Raw genomic sequence first — 25259 nt, forward strand, 5'->3', positions numbered from 1 at the left:
ATAGTGCTTATGCTTGCAGTTCTATTATAGATAGAAAGAATGAAACGAACCGAATTATTTTGAACAAGCTCAAGAGAATTAATTAAGTTAACTTGGCATGAATGCCAAACACCCGATGCATATTGTATTTTTGGGCGTATTAGGGTCGTATACAGCAGTAGTTTTAAAGTTGGCGGAGCCGAATGCAAATTTCGGTGCAAGTAACCTAACGACCGGTTGGCATTGTTAATTATGTAATTAGTATGAGCAGCCCATGACAGGTTTGTCATGATCAAAAATAACGTACAGCGCGAAGGACAAGGACTGCGATAGACGACATACACAGCGCTGACTTTCAACAATATTTTATTGCGTTGCCACATCGTGTGTATATATACAAGAAAGGGCATGCGCAGAAAATGTAAGACAGTCACATGGGGTGTTCTAAGAGCAAGTCACTGAACTAAGAGCATGGTCACCTGAAAAAAAAATAAAAAATAAAGCATTGCTATTTCTATCTCTTTAGATACGTGACTTCACCAGGGGTCAGCGCGATAGAGGGGGCACTAATGCAAATACTACCAAGTTTTCTGATGAAATCAGCTGCCACAATTTCCCGGGTGAGCCGTGAGCTGTGTCTTCAGTATCTTCAGTAAAACTTCAGTATCTTAAAAGAATGGCACGCAGCCGCAGTCCCAGCAATGGATGCCCAAGTAGCCTTGTACAGTGCTGTGGACGTTGTTACAGTGCTCTCTTAGTCGATCGTTTAAGCAGCTGCCTGTCTGTCCAACATATTTACTGCCGCAAGACAGGGGGATTTGGTAGACTACATTCGTTGTGCACGTCACAAAACGTTTTCTGTGCCCGACAGAACAACAACTCTGATGCGATTTAGGCGCGTTGACACGCTTACAGAGCCTTGCCAATTTTTTCCGGGGATGAGAAAACGACTGTTATTCCTGCACGTTGCCCAATTTTCTTTAGCCTATGGGGGACATCATGCACATACGGTAGCACTGCAAACCTGCGTCTTTCAGCCCACTGGTTCCCTGATTGATGATCCCGCTCAATCAGGGAACCGGCGGGTTGAAAGTTTTAGCCCGCTGAAGTTTTAGCGAGACACAGCTCACAGCTCACCCGAGAAATTCTGGAAGCTGATTTCATCAGAAAACTTGGTAGCATTTGCGTTAGTGCCCCCTCTTTCGCGCTGACTTCTCGTGAAGTCACGTATCTAAACAGATATAAATCGTAATGCTTTATTTTTTTATTGTTTCTTCAGGTGACCATGGGGGGGGGGGGCTCTTAGTTCAGTGACTTGCTCTTAGAACACCCCATCTGACTGTCTTACATTTTCCGCGCATGCCCTTTCTTGTATATATACACACGATGTGGCAACGCAATAAAGTATTGTTGGAAGGCAGCGCTGTGTATGTCGTCTATCGCAGTCCTTGTCCTTCGCGCTGTACGTTATTTTTCATCATGAATTACCAGCTAGCCCAAGCAACCACCCTAGGTTTGTCGTAATATGAACTCCAAGGTACTTATAATTGTCAACGGATTCAAGGGCAATGTTATCCAGGTAATACTTAGGTGAGGCATGAGCCGCTCAAGATATTCTTGTTACTTTGCATTTGTTAATATTAAGTTTCCTTAGTCATTTCTTACACCAGCTAGAGATAACGTTTAGATCGGCCTGCAGTGCAGTGATGTCATCGAAGTTACCTATTTTGCGAAAAACAGCGCAATCATCGGCAAAAAGATGTATATTTGAGGATATTTCGGAAGGAAGGTCGTTAAAATAGATAAGAAATAAAAGAGGACCTAGTACAAAACCTTGTGGTATGCCTGAGCATACTTTAGTGAAGGCAGAGTTATGGTCGTTAGCACTGACGAACTGAAAACGATGGGTTAAAAAGCGTTCTATCCATTCTAAGAGGTTACAGTCAAGATTAAGAAGGCTTAGTTTGTAAAACCTTGTGACATGCCTTATCAAATGCTTTGGAGAAATCTAGGAAAATGCAGTCGGCAAATGAGGCTTGATCTAGAATGCATTGTAACTTGTACGTAAACAAGATGAGTTGTGTTTCGCACGAATATGTTCTCCGGAAACCATGCACCGCTGACGTGAAAAATGAATTAGCTTCGAGAAAATTAACCAGATGACTATATGTGATGTGTTCCAGCATTTCGCAACAGATAATGGTGAGAGATATTGGTTTAGAATTAGCGGGAGAAGATTTGGCACCTCATTTGTGGATGGCAACCACCTTCCCAGTTTTCCACTGTACAGGCAAAGTAAATGCGTCCAGTAATTGTTGAAAAAATTTGACGGAACTGTAAGTAGATGTGTTCTTCAAAAATTTAGTACTTATATTATCGTAACCTTGGGCAGTCTGATATTTTAAATTATCAATGAGTTGTGCAACACCAGATGTATCAATGACGATGGGATCCATGACTGAATAATTATACTGACTCATAGAAGGTAAATATGAGCTAGATAGTGGCGACAAGTTTTTATTGAACTCTGTGTTTAAAACCGAAGCACAAGAGTGAGCAGGAACCGGTTCACCGGAAGGATCATTCAATGTGATGGTATTGTCGGCAGAAGGGTTAATCAGGCGCCAGAATTTGGATACATTGGTGCTTAGCAATGATGTAAGGACATTAGTTCGGAAATTAAACTTGGCGACCTTCAATGCATTTGCGTACTCGTCAGAAGCAGTTTTATATTTTTCCCAGCGTGATTCACTCAGCGACTGATTGGCTAGTCGATAAGGGTGTTTTTTCCTGTTTGATAGACGTTGAATATGGCTATTATACCATGTTGCCAGGTGATTAGAAGTTATTGCGCGGACAGGAATGTATTTTACTGTTAGCCGTTCGACTTTGGCTGCAACATGTTCCAGTTAGACTGGACAGAATGGTCATTAAAACCGTTAAGGAAGACTGCAATAAGTTCAGCTAGCTCGTTATTTATGGCGTCCAAGTTAGCTCTCTTGTAGTTGTGCATTGTTTTCTTAATTTTGCTAGTTTGCTCAGAAGATGCGGAAAGAGTAAAGGTGAGCAGCGCATGATCACTGATACATGGTAGATGTAATACCGGAGAGGCAAGGTCGGGGCTTGAAGTCAAGATTAAATCTAGTACGTTCGCTGAGTTAGGTGATATCCTAGTTGGTTCGGTCACGAGCTACGAGAGAGAAAAAACGGAGCACAAATCTAATAAACTTCTTCCCTCGGTTGAAAATGGGAATAAGCGGGGTGGCTGTGTATTCCACGATATGTTTAGATAATTGAAATCACCAAGTAGAAACAACGGGGACGAAGGAAAACGTGTGTGAACGGTGTTAATCATGTCATGAAGTTCGTCAAGGAATGTAGCTGTAGCGGACGGAGAACGATAACACACGCCGAAGAGAACTTTCATGTGATTAAGAGTTACTGCGGCCCATACGATTTCGAGGTTAGTTTGTACTTGCATACAAGAAGATGGAATATTGGATGATATAGCCCGAAGAACACCGCCTCCTCGACGTTCAGTTCGATCGCAACGGTACACTGCAATATGATTAGCGTCCTGAAAAATTTCAGAGTTGTGCACGTGGGCAGCAAGCCATGTTTCGGCAAGTGCTATAATATGTGCACAGCACGTGTCAATAGCAGAAGAGACTGAGTCATGTTTATTAAGTACACTTCTAATGTTAGTGACTAGGACAGTTAGGCGGCATTGTGAAGTACGGCCACTACCCCTCATTAACTCCTATCTTGAAGAGGCTTCTGCAGCGTTATCCCCCGAGGCGGTGCCAAAGCGTTGCAGCTTAACCTCTCCAATTTTGTCTGCCTGCGTGTTGTAGCAAAAACATTTATTGTTTATGTATAACTTGTTGTATCGGAGCTGGAATTGCAGTGCGTTTGCCGAACTCAAGTAGTTTTTTTGCGAGCAGTACGGGTTGAGGCGCCGAATTCTTCGACGACGGTGATGTTTTGTTCATTTAGGTGGTTAAGACAACATAATACTTTTTCTTTTGTTTTGAAGTTTCCAAATTTGGCTATTACCGGGCGACACTTGGTGAAAATTGGCCTAGGCGATGGGCGCGCTGAATTGATTCCGGTGGGAGCGTGTCAAGTGCAGTCGTAAATACGCTTCTTAACTTCAATTGTTTCGTCCCAGGTCTCCCTGCTGTCTGAAAGGCCATAAAAAATGTAATTTTCGGGAGTGCTTAACACCTGTTTCACCTCCGCTGCGGGTCGGCCGTCATTGCGCTATCTTCGGGATCGGCCCATGTATGGGGTGTTTTTCGCTTACCACGCCAACGACACGCAAATTTCCTTGGGCGGTAGAGTTATACAGCGTCGCTTTAAAAAGAACAATCAGAAGTACCACCGCACGTCGATCGTTCACAGTATCTTGTGACGGATATTCTTGAGATGTACCGAAATGTTTTGTGTACTGTGCGCTTGCTTCGGAGCAGTTCCTTTTCATAACAAATATGTGCACCGTTTTGACTGCACGAGTGTGCAAGAAGAAAGTGTGACTATGGCTGTGCGCATTTAGCGTATATCGGATAGACATGCCGTCACCCAAGTAAAACTTGTTGCTGGGCTCGTTGGTTTGTTGTGGTTGAGGCAAGATACCGCACAACACGTCCGCACAACCACGCCCGTATGTTCGCTGCGTTAAAAACAAGAACTAACTGATTGGATTAATTGTACTGTGCTAAAAACAAGCAAAGATCGCCCTTGCGCTGCGCTGCTACAGGCAAGAGGCTGGGTGTGCCTTCTCCCCCTTACCTCGCGCGTCATCTTCACGGGATATATGTCCAGTGTCTCGAAGAGGCTGTAGTTGGTACACTTGGTGTCGTACGGATGTGGCAGCTTCTTCACCCCACGCTGTGCCGGAAGAAAAGCGTTCTTCATTAGCATTTCAACGTCGCAGACGTGTTGAGATAGAGAGCCTTTTATTCCTTTAATTCCTCCGCAACATGGGCGCCATTGATAATGGCTTTGTGTAAAGCGCATGAATGTGTAACACATGCCCGAAATGCGAGGCTGCGCGCTTAAAGATTTTAATCTCCGTATCACTGAGCCGGGATACTGTGAAAAGATGAAGATACAATATTCCTAACTATTATGTTGTTTCACAAAATAAATTACTAGAACTGCGCCAGTATAAATGTCTGTAATCACTTTTACAGTCAACACATTTTTCCAGCAGCCTTAGTAAAAAGCGTGTAGAGTTGCAGTGGGAAAGTATAGTTCTTTAATTTCTTTTTCTCTCTTATTCAAGTGAATATAAGTAATAGATTACACGGCCGCCTTTTTCCTGTGTTCTTATTTTGCACGCCTCCTTAAATTCTTTCATTTTTTTAAAACAGCCACGGAGCACCAAATTGTAAACGAGGGCGAAGTTGGTCTCTGATATGGGAGAAGGCTATAGACGAATGCGATTTGTGGGCACTAGTCAATAAAATGGGAGAGATACTCTGCGACGGAGGAAGCTACTAGCACCATTTCTCACAGCTTAAGCTGTTTGGGCTTAATGCAGAATTACTTAATTAGCGCCTGCGTGGTTGTCTTGTGTCTCCTTCCTTCGTCTGTTGTTTTATTTGGCGCCTTCTTCGTAATCATGTATAACCAACACGCCCACCAGCACGTGCTCAGTTAATCCAGAAGCCAAATAGCCATTTCGATTGGCGATGCCGTGCACCACCGCCGCGGGTGTCTGCAGGAATGAGAAATAAATAGCCAGTCCTGGCTGGGATTGAACTCGTGACGTCTGCGCGGAGATCAGCTGCTATACTACAACGCCATGCCCACGCTTTCTAGCGGCTGCGAAAACATGCCCTATGTAAGCGTCCTAGCGCGCATAGATATGCACAACTCTAACTCCCCTTGGGGAGTCAGAGTTGCGCATCTGACTGAACACGCCGCTCACGCCACTATTCGCCAAACGTAGTCACATTCTCCTTTGAGGAAAGCCAACTTCACGGCTGCGTCGCTGACGCTTACCCGGTTTCGCCATTTTGAGCTGACAAGCGCTGTGCATACAACGCGCGCTAACTATCGTGTCCGCTAAGTAATTACATCGGCAAGCGCCACGAAAGGAGCTAAAATTTTTATTAACAATGGGGAGTTTTTACGTGCCAGAAGCACTTTCTGATTACGAGGCACGTTATAGTGGGGGGCTCCGGAAATGTCGACCGCCTGGGGTTCTTTAACGTGCAGCTAAATCTAAGTAGACGGGTGTTTTGGCATTTCGCTCCCATCGAATTGCGGCCGTCGCGGCTGGGATTTGATCCCGCGACCTTTTGCTTAGCAGCCCAACGCCATAACCACTAAGCAACCAGGCCGAGTAAGAAGCTGAAATTTCAAACCAAACGCCGTTTGCCTTTCCCCTGGCGGGCAACGCGCTCCCACCCGGAGAGTGACGTATGCATCGCAAGTGCGCCACCTACATCGCCGTGCAGTGACGCCACTCTCTGTGACACGTTACTTCCGCAATTATTCAAGGCAACTGCAGTTATTTGTTGCGTCTGTTGCTTGACGAGAAGAATTCAAGTTTAGAGGAATAGAGGAAAACATACATGCCGAATGTGTGCGTGTCATTCTTTTACTTCGTGCCGAGAGATATACTTCCGTTTCGCCTGCTTGTTCCCACGTCGTGAAGTCGCGGGCGCTGAGAGCGAAACTATTGCATTTCCTAGCGTGTTCCAATGCGCGGTCGTGCGCTACGATCCGCTTACATCTGCCTCAGTGCTCGCGTGGCACAGACTTGTACCGCTAGTGAGGTGTTCTCGTGCACAGCGCGCAAAACGGTGTGCTTCGCGAAACGAGACAAACTCAGCAGCTCGCGCGCGACCGCCTGTGGAAGCGCGCCGCGCCGCAAAAGAATGACAGAAAAAAGAAGGCGGGGCCCGCGACGTATGCTTCACGCGATCCTGCAGCTCCGGTGTGGGAGAACGCAGGGAGCGAATTTCACTTGCGGGGGCTAGACGGTGCAAGTTGGGAGATTGCGTATATTGGCGGTGAAGCTCGCCTCCAGAAATCATGGTTTCGCCGCAATGAAATCACGGCTAATAACGAACCAATTAAAAAATATATATATTGTGGTGGAATGCTCCGCATAGGGCACTTCCAGCATGTAACCAAAATTTGGTATGTGGCCTGGTCGCCAGTTAGTTAGCAGTCCAGAGATGTGTGTCACGCGCGCTTTCGAGACGCTGACGCTCACTGCATCACCATTTCCCAGTTTGATCAAATGGCTTTGAAGCGGGATCGCGCGCGTTTTTGAACCTGCTGTACCTGTTGGTCTTGCTTCGCAGTTGCGATCTTTTTAAACATTGGTCGGTGATTTGCAAACCAACTCAGTCACGGATATAACTGGGTGCTGCCCATCAAATTGCTCAAACCGGGCAGAAAATGCCAAGCACCGAGAGCTGCCTAATAGTGATAATCTTTGAAATCATGATTGGTTCGAAGCCTTATATCCTAATAATAGTGTCAGTTCAATGTGACCGTACACCCCTAAACGTTCATATGCAGATATATCAACTCCTTGATTTTCCCATCCAGAAAGGCGAAGCTGATGCTGCGTTTATTAGTATTGTATGAATTGTATTGTATTGGGGTATTGTATTGGAGCGTTGGCGTCCTGCTCTTGGTTAGTCGCGCTCACGAAGTGCAAATTATAGGAATTCTCTGTATCAAATGATAATTTTGAAATATTATCTGTGCAAAACGGCTCCACGATTATATCAGTGTTCTACGGCATCCTAACGCTCGGTGTCAAGTTTTTCTTGACTTTTTGAGGAAACGTTAGAATTTGTGTCCCAAACAAATATGATTTGTTTCTCAGCGGTGACCTGAACATAGATTTGCTATCTGTTTCCAGCATTAGTAGGGATATTCAGTCAATTCTCCCATCTGGTGGATTTTAAATGTTATAGATGAACCAACCCGCATCACTGATAGAACATCGAGTCTACTTGATCTTTTTATCAAAAATGCAGACTGTGAAATTGTTTAAAGTGGATCACTTATGTGCGATATTAGTGACCATCTTCCCCTCTTTGCTTTTATTTCTTATGGAAATGACTTAAAGCGTGAACGTAGCAGTCCTGTGCATACGCACCACATTACAGATCGTTCCCTTCATGCGTTTCAAATTCATGATTCATGAATTTGAAAGGCATGAATCCCAATACTGAATTTAGATTCATGATTGCAGTCACGTTCTATCATGTACCGACGCAGATAACATGTGCGAAGCGTTCATTGTGGATTTTAAAGCTATATATAAAAACTTTTTCCAGATATCGTTATAAGGTAAGAAGTCTCTAAAACCTTGGATAAACACTTCCCTTCACAAGCAGATAAATTTTAAAAACCACATGTACTGGAAATTTGTGAAAACTAAAGATATCGACAAACTTAAGGCTTTCAACGGGTTTAGAAATAAGCTCAACGCTAAACTAAACACCGCGAAAAAATAGTATTACAAATCCTATTTTAACAATGTGGTGAGCAACTCTGCTCTGGAAGCGAATAAACAATCTTATAAAACAGACCAATGTTTGTATCGTTGGCAGCATGCTTGTGAACAACCGCGTTGTTCGCGTGGCAGATCTTTCAAATGCTTTAAATGATCATTTCATGGCTGCTGGGAAGCCTGCAAGTTGCAACAGAATATGCATACCCTCGATTCATCAAACAGCACAATTTTCTGGTAGTATGGGGCTTTTTCCCACAAGTGAGAATGAAGTTAAAAATGTGTTTTATAGCCTAAAAAATCCAAGTCACATGATGCAAATTATGTGCAAGTTGGGCCAGGTAAATTCGTTATAAACATAATTGCGGCCAGTTTAGTAGAAATTTGCAACTTATGCTTAGAAAAGAGCTGCTTTCCGAATAGGAATGCAAATTGCAAAAGTTATAGCAATCCACAAAGCTGTAAATGAAAACGACCCAAATAATCTTAGGCCGATTTCCATTTTACCTGTCTTTTCGAAGGGCTCAGAAAAAATCATACACAGGCAATTGTATGTTTTCTTAGACAAACACTCGCTCATCTCGACATCACAGTAAATGCTTTCTCAAAGCCAAATCAACGGAATTGGCTTTACTAACACAAAAAGAATTTATAACTGCGGCGCTTCATGAAAGAGAACTGTCTTAGGTATATATTTAGATTTCACGAAAGCATTCAATACTGTACATCATATCACACATTTAGCTAACCTTGAAGGACACGGAGTACGTGGTCACGCAAATATTTTTTTTTTCGCATCCGCAACATCAGTCTCGCTGCGTTTGCCATGTTCATTCAAACTGAAAAATAAAACCTATCCTACATGGTGTGCCACAAGGGAGCATTCTTGCACCACTTCTTTTGATTGTTTGCGTGAATTATCTTTTTTTCGACCGCTGAATATATCAAATGGACAGGATATGCAGACGATACCATCATTTTTAGGGGCACAAATCCCGACACTCTTCTCACTTATGCAAACATTGTGCTCCACGATATCGCAAACTGGAGTGATATAAATTATTTAAGAATAAATGCTAAAGAAACACAAGCATTTATGTTTCGCCCAAAGCATAATAACCTAAATCTTGAAGACAGGTTGTATTAAAAAAGCGATGAAATAAAAATTTTAAATGAAGTTAAAACACTAGGAGTTATATTTTTCAGAAGACCTACTTTGGAACAAACAATTTCAATGTCTGCAGAAAGCTACACAGAATAACGGGCTGTAACATAGACACCAGCATGTCTTGCATACCATTGTGAAACGAACTGTGTATAACTCACTTCTTCTTTCTACACTAAATAATTGTCAGCTAGTCTGGGCAAAAACATCAAAACAAAACATCATTAACTAAAATGATGTCAAAAACGAGCAACTCGTGCTGTAGCTAAACTTTCCTCCAAAGAACACATCTAAATATTTTTACGAATACAGACTAATGCCGGTTGAATTCATTTATTAAGTTCGTCTAGCATGCATGTACAGAACAACGTTGAGAAGGGCAAATGTTGATTATGTAAACTTGCTAAATATGAATCGTCGCGAAATTCCCTATAACACGAAACATGCTGACATTTGGTTAACACGCTTTTGTCCTACTAGTTATGGACAGCAATCTGTATCCTACCGCATTGCTGACCTTCTAAACACCCTACCTACAAGTGGATTAAACCCGGATACTATGTCTATGGCTGCAGTATTATGCAATGCAGCACCACCTTCGAGGGCTGCATTTCTCAGTTTTCCGAGAGGGTGCGGCCAAAAGCCACAGGGGGCGAAAGGTGACGTGGCTGCGGCGAACGGGAAGATTGGAGGCGCGTTTGCGGTGAACGAGACTGGTGTCTGCGTGGCGATGGTAAACTACTGTACCACGTGTTCCTAGCAGAGTTGTCGGCGCTCTTAGACTCGGCGGTGGGCGAAACATTGCGAGTATTTCTATTAAAATGGCTCAGGTTGGTCGGCAAGCGAGGTGTTCCGGGCCACGAGTTGCGACAGTATCGAGCGACATGACCAATGCGGCGACAGGTGAAACATATCGGCTGGTCATCCGCAATTCTCCACTCAGTCGGGTGGCAATAACGCGGAGAGAAGCGTCGGGGTGGAGCGAAAATATTAGAAGGGCATTCGTTAGCTCTGGGATTGGCGACAGCACAGACATAATGTAAGCCAATGTTTTCAAGTTCCTGGCGAACGATGGCTTGTACGAGCAGAACTGAACAAGTGGTAGCATCAGGGCTACACGAACAGAAAAGTGAGGGCGCCATTGCATCCAGTTCACGTCGAACGATTCACACCTCGTCCTCTGATAGCGACGCATGCTGCTGTGCGGGTTAATTTTCACACGTCGATGTTGCGGCAGTATTGGGAAGTCTGGCGATTGGATGTATGACGCGTCGGCTTTTGGCCTGTCGAATTGTCGGCACTATTTATTGATAGCATCAATTGTAGAACAGCTTTTGCACATGAGCAGATTAAACACGTCGTCAGCAATGCCCTTAAGCACGTGCCCGACCTTCTCAGCTTCTGTCAGGCCGTCATCGGCTTTACGACAGTGCCAACACGTCCTGGATGTACGAGACGTAGGACTCCGTGGGAGACTGGGCAGGGCAATCCATTTCCTCCTCTGCGGCAATGTTACGGCCGGCTGGTTCGCCAAGCAACTCTGTCAACTTCCCTTCGCACTGGTCCTAGCTGGTTAGCTCCTCTTCGTGGTTTTCGTACCACACCTTTGCCGTGCCTCTTAGGTAGAACAACAGGTTAGCTAGCATAAGCGTAGGGTCCCATCTGTTCATTCCACTCAAGCGTTTGTACATGACCACCCACTTTTCAACGTCGGCGCCATCGGTCCCGCAGAAAGTTCCAGGATCCTTGAGTTGCATAACGACAACCGAAGGCGCCAGCGACGTAGCTGCCGACCCATTTTTATTCTTCTATGAATTTCCATCTCATGACCAAGTTTCCCTGTGAGTAAACTTACTCCTTCACAGATTCTAGAGGCAGACTGGTGATCCTGAACTCTTGTTCCCTTGCCTAGCTGTTGATGATTATCGTTGTCTTTTACACTATCTCTGTCAAGGTCCTCAATAATTCGTTGTAACTCGTCTCCATTGTTGGTGAACAGGACTATGTCATCTGCAAACCCAAGCTTGCTAAGATATTCACCGTTGATCCTTACTAATGAGCCTTCCCAGTTTAATAGCTTGAATACTTCTTCCAAGCACGCAGTGAATTGCATTGTAGATATTGTGTCTCCCTGTCTCACCCCTTTCTTTATAGGTACTTTCCACCTTTTCTTGTGTAGAATAAAGGTAGCTATAGAACCTCTGTCGATATTTTCTAGGGTACGTACGTAAGCGTTCTGTGCTCCTTTATTACGTAATGCCCCTATGAATGCTGGTATCTCTACTAAATCAAATTCCTTTTCGTATACTGTGCTAGCCATATAGAGAGGCTTATTGTACTCTGCGGATTTCTCGATAACCTGATTGATGACATGGATGTGATCCATTGTAGAGTATCCCTTCCTGAAGCCAGCCTGTCCACGTGGTTGACTAAAGTCCAGTGTTGCCCTTATTCTATGGGAGATCGTTTTGGTGAATATTTTATTTATTACTGTGAGTTAGCTAATGGGCCTATAATTTTTCACTTCTTTAATGTCTCCCTTTTTGTGGATTAGTACAATCTTTGCATTCTTCCAGTTTTGTGGGACCCTTGCAGTCGACAGACACTTCGTATAAAGAGCCACCAGTTTTTCAAGCATTATGTTTCCTCCATCTTTGAATAAATCGACTGTTATCTCATCTTCTCCTGCTGCGCTTCCTCGTTTCATGTCTTGCAATGCCCTTCTGACCTCATCGCTAGTTATAGGAGGAGTTCCTGTACCCTGTTCATTACTGTTTCTAAGTGGGGCATCCTGACTCCTCTGGGAACTGTACAGGTCAGTAAAGAATTCTTCCGCTGTTTTTACTATATCTTCGAGATGGCTGATGATCTTACCCTGCTTATCTTTCAATGCATACATCTTCCTTTGTCCTATGCCAAGTTTCTCTTTCACCGATTTCAGGCGGCGTCTATGTTTTACGGCTTCTTCAGTCTTTCTCACATTATAGTTTCGAATATCCCTTGTTTTGGCCTTGTTGATCAGTTTTGACAGTTCCGCAAATTCTATCCTAGCTCTTGAGTAGGACACTTTCATTTTTTGTCGTGTCTTTATTGGATCCTTTGTTACTTGGGGAAGCTTGCCTATGGCTGGCTTGATGCCTTGCCTCCCACTTTAATTGCTGCCTCTGAATCCAACCTAGTTAGGTTTCATTCATTAGCTCTATGTCATCATCATTTCTCTGTTCTAAGGCTGCATATTTGTTTGCAAGTACAAGCCTGAATTTATCTGCTTTTACCCTCACTGCCTCTAGGTTGACCTGTTTCTTCTTGACCAAGTTTACTCTTTCTCTCTTCAAACTGAGGTGAATCCTAGCCCTCACTAACCTATGATCACTGCACTTTACCCTACCTAACACTTCTACATCCTGCACTATGCTGGGATCAGCAGAAAGTATGCAATCAATTTCATTTCTTGTTTCACCATTAGGTCTTTTTCAGGTCCACTTTCTGTTGCTACGCTTCCTGAAAAAGGTACTCATTATTCGAAGCTTATTCTGCGAATTCTGCCAGCATCCCTCTTCTTGCATTCCTATAATCGATGCCGTAGTTTCCAATTGCTTGTTCACTAGGCTGCTTTTCCCCCCACTTTTGCATTGAAGTCGCCCATTACTACAGTATACTGAGTTTGCACTTTTCTCATTGCTAATTCAACATCTTCATAAAACTGATCTACTTCCTCATCATCGTAACTGGATGTTAGAGCATAGGATTTTACTACTTTTAATCTATACCTCTTATAAGGCTTGATAACGACTACAGCTACCCTCTCATTAATGCTGTAGAATCCGTCTATGTTGGCCACTATGTCTTTACGGATTAGGCATCATAACCCGTATTGCTTCCTATCTGGGAGATCTCTATAGCAACAAAGGACATGGCCATTATTCAGCTATGTATAAGCCTCACCAGTTCTTCTAATCTCCCTAAGGCCGGTGATATCCCCAACATTGTATGATAGTTCCTCAAAGAGGCCTGCTAAGCTAGACTCACTTGAGAGGGTTTGGGTGTTAAATGTTGCAAGGGTCAGTTTCCATTGGCGGCCTGTCTGGACCCAAAGATTCATAGCACCCTCTGCTGCTTTACAGGTCTGACCGCCTCTTTGGTCAGCTGCTCTAAAACTGCTGGGGACTGAGGGCTATGGGTTAATCGTAGCAATTATTCGTCAGGTAGTGGCTGAATACTGCACCAGAGAGGCCAATTCCCGCTCTGGTGAGGGAGTGTCTTTCTTGAAGCTTTGTGAGCCATCCTAATTTGGTTGTACAGGGATTAGTAAAGCCCCACTCGCCGTCGGCATCTTCTACCGGTGGCAGGCATCACTCCAAGCCTGCAAAATTTGTGCACTGGAGGAGGTGAATTTCAAGCTCAACAAAAAAAAACTTATAGCGGGATTCGAGTTTCGATTATGGCAACCGAGCATTCACCATAGCTCTGTCAGATAATCCCGCAGGTAGGCAGGCTACCTTATCGCCGACAAGTACAGCCCCTAGGGCCCTACATGCATAAACCCTGCTTTGATTTATCGGTGATAGAAGTGCTTTCCTGATCGCGATGGGTAACTCAAATGTAGAACGATTTCTAGACGGCTCCGGCCTCGTAATCCGGAGTCGCACGTGCGCAAGAGACACGGCGTAGTTTTTCTCAATGGTTCCAACATAGTGATCTCGGAGTCACCCGTACGCATGCGGCCATGAACGTGGCTAGATATACGATACATTTTGGGGGAACTTGAACAATACTTAAATGTACTGTGGAAAAAAATAAAATGAGAAGAAATAAAAACTTTCAACGCTTACCGGGAATTCACTAGTAGCGTGTTCAAGGCGGTGCACCAAACAACTCACGGTCTCGGCTGCCTGTATCACACATCGGATAAGCCATTCCTAATGAGGTGGAATTCATACTGAATCGCTGCCAAGATTGAGGCGCGAAATGAGAGAAAGATGCTTAGGCAGAGACCTTCGCTCAAAGGGCCAATCCTCAGAGTGTCGAGACTGGCCGCTACAAAGATGCTGAGCCGCGCGTAAGAAAGGCTTCCTTGGAATGCCGCCTTTCTCTATGGTTGGAAAGCGCCTACACGTCGCCTCCTTCAAGCTACAGTCGATGCGTCTGCGAGTGGTTGGACATTGTTTGTACAGTTCGCGCGGGGAATCTATTGAAGTACCTATTACCGCCGCACTTGCAATACTTGTAATTTAGTAGTTTCGATGCACGCAACAAGAGGAAGAAGACGCTGTTCGATCTGTTGTCACCTCAGCTCTGTAATTTTTGGATATACTTTGCTATTCATTAAGTAAGTTATTTATATCTTTGGAAGACGGCCGCATCTTTAAGGCGGTACTGTCCCTATGGGAACGATACGGCTGCTCCGGCGCCGGCATCTTTAAAGGGACAGCGCCATCCCAAGGAAGCCAGCGTGGCGGAGGCGGCCATGACCGTGCAAGGCGTGGAGCTACCAGACATCAGGGACGATCAGCAGTCCAATGCGTCATCATCGCTCTGTGGGGACGACTCAACTATCGTCGATCCTGAAAAGGAAGTGACTGATATGGCGGAAGTGGACAGCGACGGCTTCAGGGTCGTGGGTCATCGGAAGCAAAGAACGGTCGGAATCCCAGTGGTAGTTTTGCCAACAGAGAACGGTGTTCATTTGAGAGCGGATCCCTATCAGGCTTTTCGAAGCCATTAAAATACTGCTGGGATCTGCTCCAATTCGCAGTCGCTTCAACTAGGTGCTCTTCATCTAGATATCGCAACGGAAGAGCAAGTTGACATTCTTCTCCGGTGCTCTCAGGTTGGTGACATAAGAGTTAAAGCCCGGTTGCCCCACTCCTACATGACTAACACGTGTGTTATTAGGGGAGTACCAATGTGGTATTCGGAAAGCGGCCCTCTTGACTACTTGAAACCGCAAGGTGTTCTGCACGTGAGACGTCTGATGCGCCGGTGGGAGACTCAAGAAAAAGAAGGGGCAGTGAGACCTACTTACTCTGTTGTGCTCACGTTTGCTGCAAACACCGAGCGCCCCGAAAAAAATTGACCTCGCTTTTACCAAGCAAGCAGTCAAAGAATTCATTGAAACTCCTCCCCGATGCTTTAAGCGTAAACGTTTTGGGCATACAGCCAAAGTTTGCGTCAAAGATCAACGTTGCAAGCGATGCGGTGGCGCCCACGGTTACAAAGCCTGGGAGGCAGATTTTGCTTGCGCCAGTCGTGGGGGTGACAATCCAGCGAGTTTAAGCGGCTGCCCTTTCCATGTAACCGCCTTACACCGTCGATTGTCCTTCATTAATGGGCCCAAGCCACAACCTACTGAGAAGTCGATACCTGGAAGTGACGAGTTCCCTGCGTTAGAGTCGGAAGTTCGTGGCGAGGTAACAAGCAACGTCAGTGAGGGACCTGACCCTAGCAAGACGGCAAAGTTCTCTGTGGGTGAGTCGGTTGTTCGATTTGCTTCAGTAAAAGTGTCCAAGTTCCTCAGTGACCAGATCACAGCCAGACTCGACGACATGGAGGACACTCCCTTGCCTCAAAAAAGATGAAGAAACCAGCTGCAGAGGCCAAGAGTGGGTCCCAGTCCGCATCTTTTGTTGAAGTTGTGAGGCAGTGTGTGCAGCAAAATAAGGAGCTCAAAAATCGGGATCCGTCTGACGTTCTGCGAGTTTTGTTTGAAGTCTTGCATTTATATGTTCAAGCGATGCAGATTGGCACCGTGAAGAACTTTCTACAGCTCCTTCTTTTCTTTGATCCCATGATTACCGCCTTCGCAGCGAACTTTACCTTATAATAGGCTAGTTTCCTTCAACCTCGTGCAACTAAAAATCACCGAAAAGTGCCGTTTATTATGCAATGGAACTGCGCTGCGATTATAAGTCGATTAGCAGAACTGAAATTACCTTCGAAAGAAACTTGTGTTCCAGTATTCGTCCTCTCGGAGGCTGGCCTACCAAGCGGGAGATCTTTGACTGGATATGTCGCCCACAAGAATTGCAGCATAAAGCCATTTCCCGCAGGAAGTGCCACCCTTTCCATACGAAGACAGATTCCTCATGTGGCTTTGAACGTTACCGATCTTTGCACCGATTGTATTGAGGTAGCGGCTGTCACGATACGGCTCGGCTTCGAAACTCTTTCTGTTGCACCGTATACGTGTCTCCGCGGAAGATGGTAGCAATGGATTTGTTTCTCCAGCAGCTTTGTTACCGTTGCCCAGCACCGCGAATTATCTGCGGTGACTCCAACGCCCATCAACCTGTCTGAGGTGACAGGAACACAGATTACCGCGGACGCAAACTTGTAAAAGTTATCAATAGTTTGGACCTGTGCGTGGCCAATGACGGAAGTCCCACGTTCTGCCTGCCTCCAATCTTAGCCACATCTACAGACCTAATCTTGCATTCACCCGACGTCCATGTAAATGGTCAACTGCACCTGACTGCATGGGAAGTGATCACTATCCAATTTTAGTGTTTACTGCCGACTTCCATATGCGCGGCTCTAAAATTAGCCATGTTGTTAACTGGGACAAATACAGGGAGCACTTGCATGTGTTTCTGGTGATGCGAAAGACAAAATGATTTCTGGTAAGAAGGCTGATACCACGGCGGTCAAGTTGCCTAATCATTTTCCGACTCTGGATTTAAAAATAAGGAACTTTTGCGCAGCGCGTAGAAGGGCGGAGCAACAACTGATGCGAAAGAAGGACGACAGATCCTTGAAGACGACCTTCAATAGCCGTAACTCTGCCATTCGACGCCATACGAGCAAGCTCTGTAGGTCGCAGTGGGCGTCCTTCTGCGCTAGCTTGACTGTTTTCTCACCGATGACGAGAATTTGGTGAGTCATTGGCAGTCTTGCTGGTGATTCTCGTCCTAGTAAGCCTTTCGAAGCGCTTGCACTGCGCAAGCAGAAACCTCTCGCGTGCTTGGCAGAGAAATTTGAAAATCCATTTTTACGTGCAAGTTCAGGTGTTCATCCCTGCGCTCTGCCTGCAACGTCTACGTCTGTTAAGGACACCCCGTTCACACTTCGAGAGCTACAGACAGCACTCAGCAGCCTGCGGCGTCGATGTGCACCAGGTCCTGACGGCATACCAACCAGATGATGCATAACCTACATCTGGAACACCGGAAGATCCTCCTAAGCTATCTCAATCGAGTGTGAGAGACTGGCGACGTTCCTCCTTCATGGAAAGTGGCTGGTGTTTTCCCAGTGCTGAAGCCCGGCAAAGAATTGACAGACTTGGCCTCGTATCATCCTGTATCACTGACGTCGTGTGTGGCTCATGGAGAAGGGCTAAGCTCATGGAGAATCTGGTAAGTAAGCATTTATATTAGTGACTCGAAGATAGAAGGGCTCTGCCAACATGCATGACTGGATTCCGGGTAGATTTGAGCCCGCAAGATAGCGTCTTCCTAGACGTATCAAAGGCTTATGATAGCGTCCCTTCAGAGCTCAATACTAAATGGTTTGCAGGCTATAGGCGTACAGGGCTATCTTATGCGATTCATTCACTCATTTATCAGTGATCGTAAAATTCAAGTGCGGTTAGGAAGTACCATAAGCACCGAAAGAGAGGTATCGCGAGGTGTACCTCAGGGAAGTGTTCTTTCCCCAACGCTCTTTAATGTTGTAATGGCCGGTCTTCCCCCTGAAGTGCAAAAACATTACAGGCATGTCCATATCTCGATATATGCGGACGACATTTGTCTTTGGTTAACTTGATATCAACAAGTGCGTTTAGATCTGATAGCTCGACAGGCATTACTTTCAGTCCAAAATTACCTTCAAGGTGTTGAGTTGACTCTCTGGGTGGAAAAATCTGGCTTCATCATGTTTCCAGGTAGAGGAAGACGGTATGCGCGGCTGAAGATCAATCTTGCCTGCGTCAATTGAAGCACGAGCGCTTTTTGGGCTTTATTATTGACTACCATCTGCAGTCGCGACGAGCTGGGGATTCGACTGTGGCATCGCTATCTTCTCGTCTCAATGTGATCCATATAGTTGCAAGTGAGCAATGGGGAAATCCCCCTTCTTCAATGATTAGGTTGCACGATGCACCGGTGACGAATGGAATAATGTACCAGCTCCCTTTAATTTCCCCCTCGCTATCACAGCTGGAACGACTTGAGGTTTTTCAGAGAAAGGGTCTAAAGAGGGATCTTGGCGTTCCGCAGACTGCTCGAAGCAATACAGCACTTTATGAGTCTATATCGAGACCTCTTAGCCTAGTCGCTTCACAAAGGTTATTGATGCAAATTGGCCGCCTCAAACAGACGGTGGCCGTGCGAGCCCTTCTACAGCGCCTTCGAAAGAGATCTGAGTCCCGAGCGTACTTGGCCCTTAATACTATTGGTTACCTGGGTCTTGGCGCTAGAGGTCGAACTAAGAGGTTGAAACCACTTTTGTCATTCGCGAGCCTCGATTGTTCGTTGACAATTCATCCCGTTCACGCTAAGCGGAGTTCTTCTTTAGCGGCAAAGCGTTCTCTCGTACTGGAACATCTCTAGACTGAATATGCGCGTCAACTTCAAATTTTTACTGATGGCTATGTGGACAAGGTCAGAGGATCTAGTGCAGCTGCTTTTTACATTCCCTCTTTAAAGTATGATTGGTCTGTTCGCTTCGCTGCAGTCGTGTCCTCCACAACGGCCGAAAGCGTTGCCATTGAGGCAGCTTTAAAGAAGCTACGGTTTTGTACGCCTCAACCTGTTGTCATTCTTACAGATTCAAAATCTGCCCTTCAAAGGTTAGAGTACGGGTTCCCTACTGATGCCCTTGTCTTAGCTCCCTACGCTCCGTACACAATCTCCATATCAAAGGCTTCTCCATACTTTTCCAATGAGTGCCCTCGCACATAGGTATCATAGGTAACGAGATGGCAGACAGCCTCACCCATAGAGCGCCGTCTGGGAATCCATTGAGAAAAGTGCCTCGAGAGCACAAGAGAATCTTCAGAGAAGCGGTGTTGTGCCACTTCAGTTCTTTGTGGAGCTCACCTTACAAGCCATGTGTGACCAAGTGTCTCAAAAGAAACCAAGCCACTTTACTGCTCCGCATTCGCACGGGCTCTGCTCGTACCCCTGCGTGCATGTACAAGACTGGCCTGGCGATGTCTCCATTATGTTCAACATGTGGTGTGTGCGGCGACAGAACATTACCTTATGTGCTGTACTCTGTATAACACGGAAAGGAGCGTGTTATTCGGTTCCCTCAAGAAGACAGGAGTTCCTCACAGTTCTTTTCAGGACATTGTTTTCTCGCGCGGGAACCAGTTGTGTAGGAAGGAGGTTTCTCACCTTCTTTCAAACTGCATGCAGGACACGGATTTGGCCTCGGCATGGTGACCTTAAGTGTGACTATTTGTAATTATGTGGTCTGTGTCTGATTTATGTGATTTATTTATTTTAAGTGTCGCTACGGTGGAGCAATTGCCGGCAGCAACTGCAAGGATAATCCCACCAATAGCCTACAACCATTCATCTCAGCTCAACTCAACGCGCTCGTGATTTTCATGAGTAGAAACGAAAACCCGCGAAAACTAATATAAGTGCGAATGTAGGGGAAATAGATGGGTGCAAACTAAAAAATTTTTTACATGATTGTGAATTTTGCTACTGGTTGTCGCTACGTTACTTTTTCTTATGATGTACGTGATACTGTAAATTTTCTCATCACATCTTCTCTTCATTTCGCGCGACAATTATTTTTTCTCTCTGTGGTACAGAGCCCATAAAACTATTCATGTTTCGAATAATAATAACGCGTACGATGCTCTCGCTTATACAGCAGAGAGGGGCATCTCAGCAGGTACAATCGGCGGCGCGCTTCAGGTTCTTCATAGTTGGGTTCCCCAACTATGACATTGCCTGGTGCACATTGTTTCTAGTACAGCGGAGTAGCCACCAGTAATTCTTTCGTTAGTGAGATTTAATTCGGCAATTGCAAATAATTACCTAACTCGAGAAGTAATGTCCTAATTTTCAGAATCAATGAAGCATTTGTAGGCACCCCAAAGTTACATCTAACTGCAGTGTTTTCAGCGACGTGCTAATTGCGTACAATTTTCCGACTGGCGATGAAACCTCACAAAGTATCAAAAATACCACGTGAGTGCGCTCCCATCTGCATCCATAAAGCAGCGCCCTCAAATAAGCTGATTGAAAGCAACTGCATTGCCTGTCGCAAACCCAAAGAGACAGCGCATCACCTTGATAATGGATAAAGTGCGGATTACGCTGCCCGGTCGGCCCATGATGGTGCCCAGATTATACCCATACCGCTGTCAAGAACAGATGCAGCCACAAGTCTTTGCTCCCTCGCCCGCGAGCTTACGCAGAAACTGCGGAACACCAGTGAATTCACGAACGCACGTCTCCACAGATTCGATCCACGTCTGCAACTCTGCCTACCACCAGGGTTACCCCGAGCGGAAGCAATACTTCTGTGCCGCCTGTGGCTCGGCGTGGCATTCACGAACTCCTATTCATTCCGCATTGGAATGGCCGAGAGCCCTACTTGTGACACCTGCGACTGTGAGGAGATGATTGAGCACCTCCTTTGTGACTGTCCCCGTTACAAAGTGCCAAGAAAAGTCCTCGTGACCACGCTTGAAAAACTGGACAATCGCCCCTTTACAGAGGAAAAAGCTCAAGGACACTGGTCCAGACGGGCTTCGGCACTCAAGGCCTTAAGGGCTTTGCTGAAGTTTTTAAGGACATGCGAATTGTGCGACCGCCTTTGAATGTTGTAGCGCGTAGTATCGCGTTACTGTGTGATTTTTCTGGTTTCCACTTTTTCTTTTCTCTTCTTCTTTCTCCTTTTATTCCCTTTACCCCTTTCCCCAGCACAGGGTAGCCAGCCGGTACTCACATTGGCTAACATCCCTGTCTTTCCTCCCCTTTGTCTCCTCCTCCTCCTTGATAATGGTACCGAAGGAGCACCAACAGCAGGTTTCGCGGCTTCGCAGCTATTCCTTCGTCTCATTTTTACGTCACACTTGTTATCCGTCTCTCAAGGCCGTCTGATCACATTGATAACAAAAGCCTCTTGATAAGGCGGACGAACTGCTGCTTTAACCACGCACGAAAGGCGAAAAGCAATGTAATAGGCATAAAATGTTTCAGAATCTCGGCTTCGCTCCCACCGCATCAACAGAGTGCGCGTGAAGATATATTTCGTGCCAGAAAATTGCTTCGGACCAAAGCCAAATTAAAACGACCATTTTATTTTTCATGAAAGTGTATACGTGCTGCAAAAGCAGGTTTGTCTCAAAAAATAAAAGCGAAATAAACAGACTGGGAAGCGACCAACGTGTAGAGAAAAGCTGAAACCGGTTCCTTCAAGACAGCAAATATACCACTTCTAAATGAGCAGAATTGGCAATCAGGATTACTGCACAAAAAAACAATAAAGAAGAAAGAAAACCATCAGATTTCAGTGTGTCCTTATTATCTATGAATTACACCAGACTAAAGGACGTGTTCGAATAGGTCTCCTTTTGCAGCTACGCACTACTGTGTCCGCTTTGTACCATCTTCAGTGGCTTTCTTCTTGACCGATGCCAGACTTCTATGGCAGACATCCATTATCCTTGCCTCCAACTATTCTGACGTCCACCTCGAGCATGTAAGCACGATCTTTCAAACAACCCCAAAGAAATAAATCGAATGAAATGAGATCAGGTGACCTAGCCGGCCAATTTACAAGCCGGTGCCTTCCAATCTATTGCGCATGAAAACTAGCATCCAGCCAGCTTCCTGTTCGGCTGCTGCTGTGTGCGGTTAGCCCATCTTGATGATACCACAGAAGGGAAAGACATGACAGTGGTACTTCGCTCAGAAACTCATCCACCACTCCATCAAGGATTTCGTTTACGTAACGCTGTCCAGTTCAGTGTGTGATCAAAGAAAATGGGACAGATTATGGCACCGCTGGTACCGGTGACGATTGCGTTTTACCCAGTGTAGATTGGAGCCCCTCCAATAGTGTGCATTATGCAAAAAAACTACGTGTTTCTGCGAAAATTTGCATCATCTGTGCACGTGATGTTGCTCAAAAGGTCTGGTGACTCATCACCTTTGTGAGGACTCAATTCCAGAAATCGAGAAGATTCTACAGGTCCCTTTCTTCTAAGCATTGGTGCAGGTTAACGCGGTGCGGGTGAAAAACCGTAGTTTAGTATCCTCCAAACTGATGAACTTGAAGTTGGTACCTGGGCGGCCACGCTAGCTGAGGGCTTGAGGAACAAATGCTTGAACATTCGCGCGTAGGCTAGGACCGAAAGATGGAGCCCTCCGCCGCTGTTTCTTGAAGCTGCCGGTTTGTCTAAGGCTTTCATTTCTGATGATAGTGGGTGCATTCGGTCTACCACCACAATTCCATGGCTGATATATATATATATATATATATATATATATATATATATATATATATATATATATATATATATATATATATATATATAAAGAAGTTGACATTCGTGTGTGTCTCGGTATGTCGGTTTTGGAGCTGTGGCTGTCTTGCGTTTGTGGCCCTTTTCCAGATGCCCTGCCCACGTTGCTGATACGCACACGCCCGGTAATATATATATATATATATATATATATATATATATATATATATATATATATATATATATATATATATATATATATACATATATTACCGGGCGTGTTCACTACTTCAGATTCATACTATCAGAAAAATGCCCTGGGATAGTCAATATCACATTAAAATAACAAGTTCTCATCAGATCAAAATGCACTTGCATAGGCGATAGTAAAAATAACATGAATAAAAGAGGGGAAGAAATAACGTTCCATATCATTGTGCAAAATACATGAGTAGTGCCTGCTCAAAATTATCAGCAGAGAAAATTTCTGAGGGTCCTCCATCTCCTTCTCTTTCAAAAATATAATAAACTTTGTCTGTTGTGTATATTTAAATATATTGTGTGTGTACATGGCGGTTACAGTGGAAATTTCAAACGATTTTGTAGTGAGAAAATACGAATTAAGCAGCCGCCGTTGGTGCTTCTACTGCGCGTTTCCTCCTATTGTCAGGATAAGCAAAAATAAAGTCAAATTGTGAATTAAATGCCCTGCACGTGCGCGCCAACAATCGTGCAGTAAACTATTAGCCTAATACAGTAAAATTGCAACTGAAAAGGTCGAGGAAAGTCAAAAGAATCTTCAAATGATGTGTGGTGACAGAGGTTTGGTAATGGCACCTTAGGTGTGTGCGGGCCGTGGGGGGGTGGGGGGGTGGCGCTTCTGCATGGCGAGTGTAGGGGTGCAGACCCCCCCCCCTCCCGGAAGACTCCGGTGTGGGCTCGGGCCCCGGAGACGCCTCCCCCCCTCTAACCCCCGTAGTTGTCGCCTATGCCTGCCTCTATTGTGTAAAGCATAGGGGTTACACTTTGTTGGGCTTGTCACGTTGTGTTTGGAAATTATGGAAGCTACTAAAGGGTATTTGCAGTAACACCATAGCAAGCGCCATTGCTGGTTAACTTCTACAGACGCACATACATATATGAGCGGCCGCGAATGGTTATCAAGTGATAACCATTCGCGATAAATTTAAGGCTACTATTATAAAATAAGAATTATCCATGCACTATGACAGAGAAGCTTGCGAGCCATTCGTAATAGACAAGTTCAGCGCGCTTTCTAGGGGAATTAATGAAAGCATAGGTAGACTAACGTGTACGCCTAACTAACAAAACACGCGCTTCAAAAATTACAGACATGTTTGGTGCACCAATCAATATATTTCCTGCCTGTTTTAAGCATTTACTAATGGTTACATATCGTATACAGGGTGCCCCAACTATTTTTAACCAGAGTTTAAAAATATGCGGATGCCACGTAGCTGGACAGAACGAAGGTAATGCTGTTTTCCGTCGCTTGGAGATACTCAAACTATTTTTTTTTCAATCCGCCTCATTAGATAACTAGCCCTAATTAATTAATCATCTTCTCAAATTTTATAGTTAGATGAAATGTGTCAATGAGAAAATTGTAGAATGACATGAAAAACTCTAGCTACTGCTTTCTGTTGCCCAATACGTGCTACATAAAACTGTTTTTCCGAGCGTGAAATAAGCCAGCAAAGGCACTAAAAATTGCCGCGCGACTGCGCACTCAGCACTTGGCGTGCATTCGCGGGCTTCTTTCATGCTCGGAAAAATACTTTTATATAGCGCACATTTAGCAAAAGGAATATCGACATGCGTGCACAGCGCAAAAGACGAGGACTGAAGGAAGAAGAAAACACGGGCGCTGACTTCAACTGATCTTTATTTACGAAATCGCCAGAACTATGTACATGAGCAAAAGTAATGAAACATAACTTTTGCATTATGTCACACATGAACCCCTATTGGGCGAAACGAGAACAAGGTGAAAGCAGGAGCTCCTGCTCCTGCTTTCACCTTGTTTTCGTTTTGCTCATCGTATTGAATTTCCATCTCCCGCATTCCCCGTGTTTTCCATGAACCCCTATTGCATCACTGCCAGATACTTGATATCGGTTTTGGTGAGGGCAATAGACGGCTTGCTGATGCAGAGGTCATCCAGCCGCTGTATCTTG

At 45.0% G+C, this 25259-nt stretch overlaps 1 protein-coding gene across 1 annotated transcript in view; it reads right to left on the reverse strand.

Moving 5' to 3' along the window:
• Positions 1-25259, reverse strand: part of LOC142575014 (uncharacterized) — a 168314-nt gene that overhangs the window by 135466 nt on the left and 7589 nt on the right. The window contains exon 4 of the mRNA XM_075683990.1: positions 4771-4869. Coding sequence (XP_075540105.1) covers positions 4771-4869 — 99 coding nt within the window. The remainder of the gene's footprint in view (positions 1-4770; positions 4870-25259) is intronic.

The sequence above is a fragment of the Dermacentor variabilis genome, chromosome 3 (assembly GCF_050947875.1).
Source record: "Dermacentor variabilis isolate Ectoservices chromosome 3, ASM5094787v1, whole genome shotgun sequence".
Lineage (NCBI taxonomy): Eukaryota > Metazoa > Arthropoda > Arachnida > Ixodida > Ixodidae > Dermacentor > Dermacentor variabilis.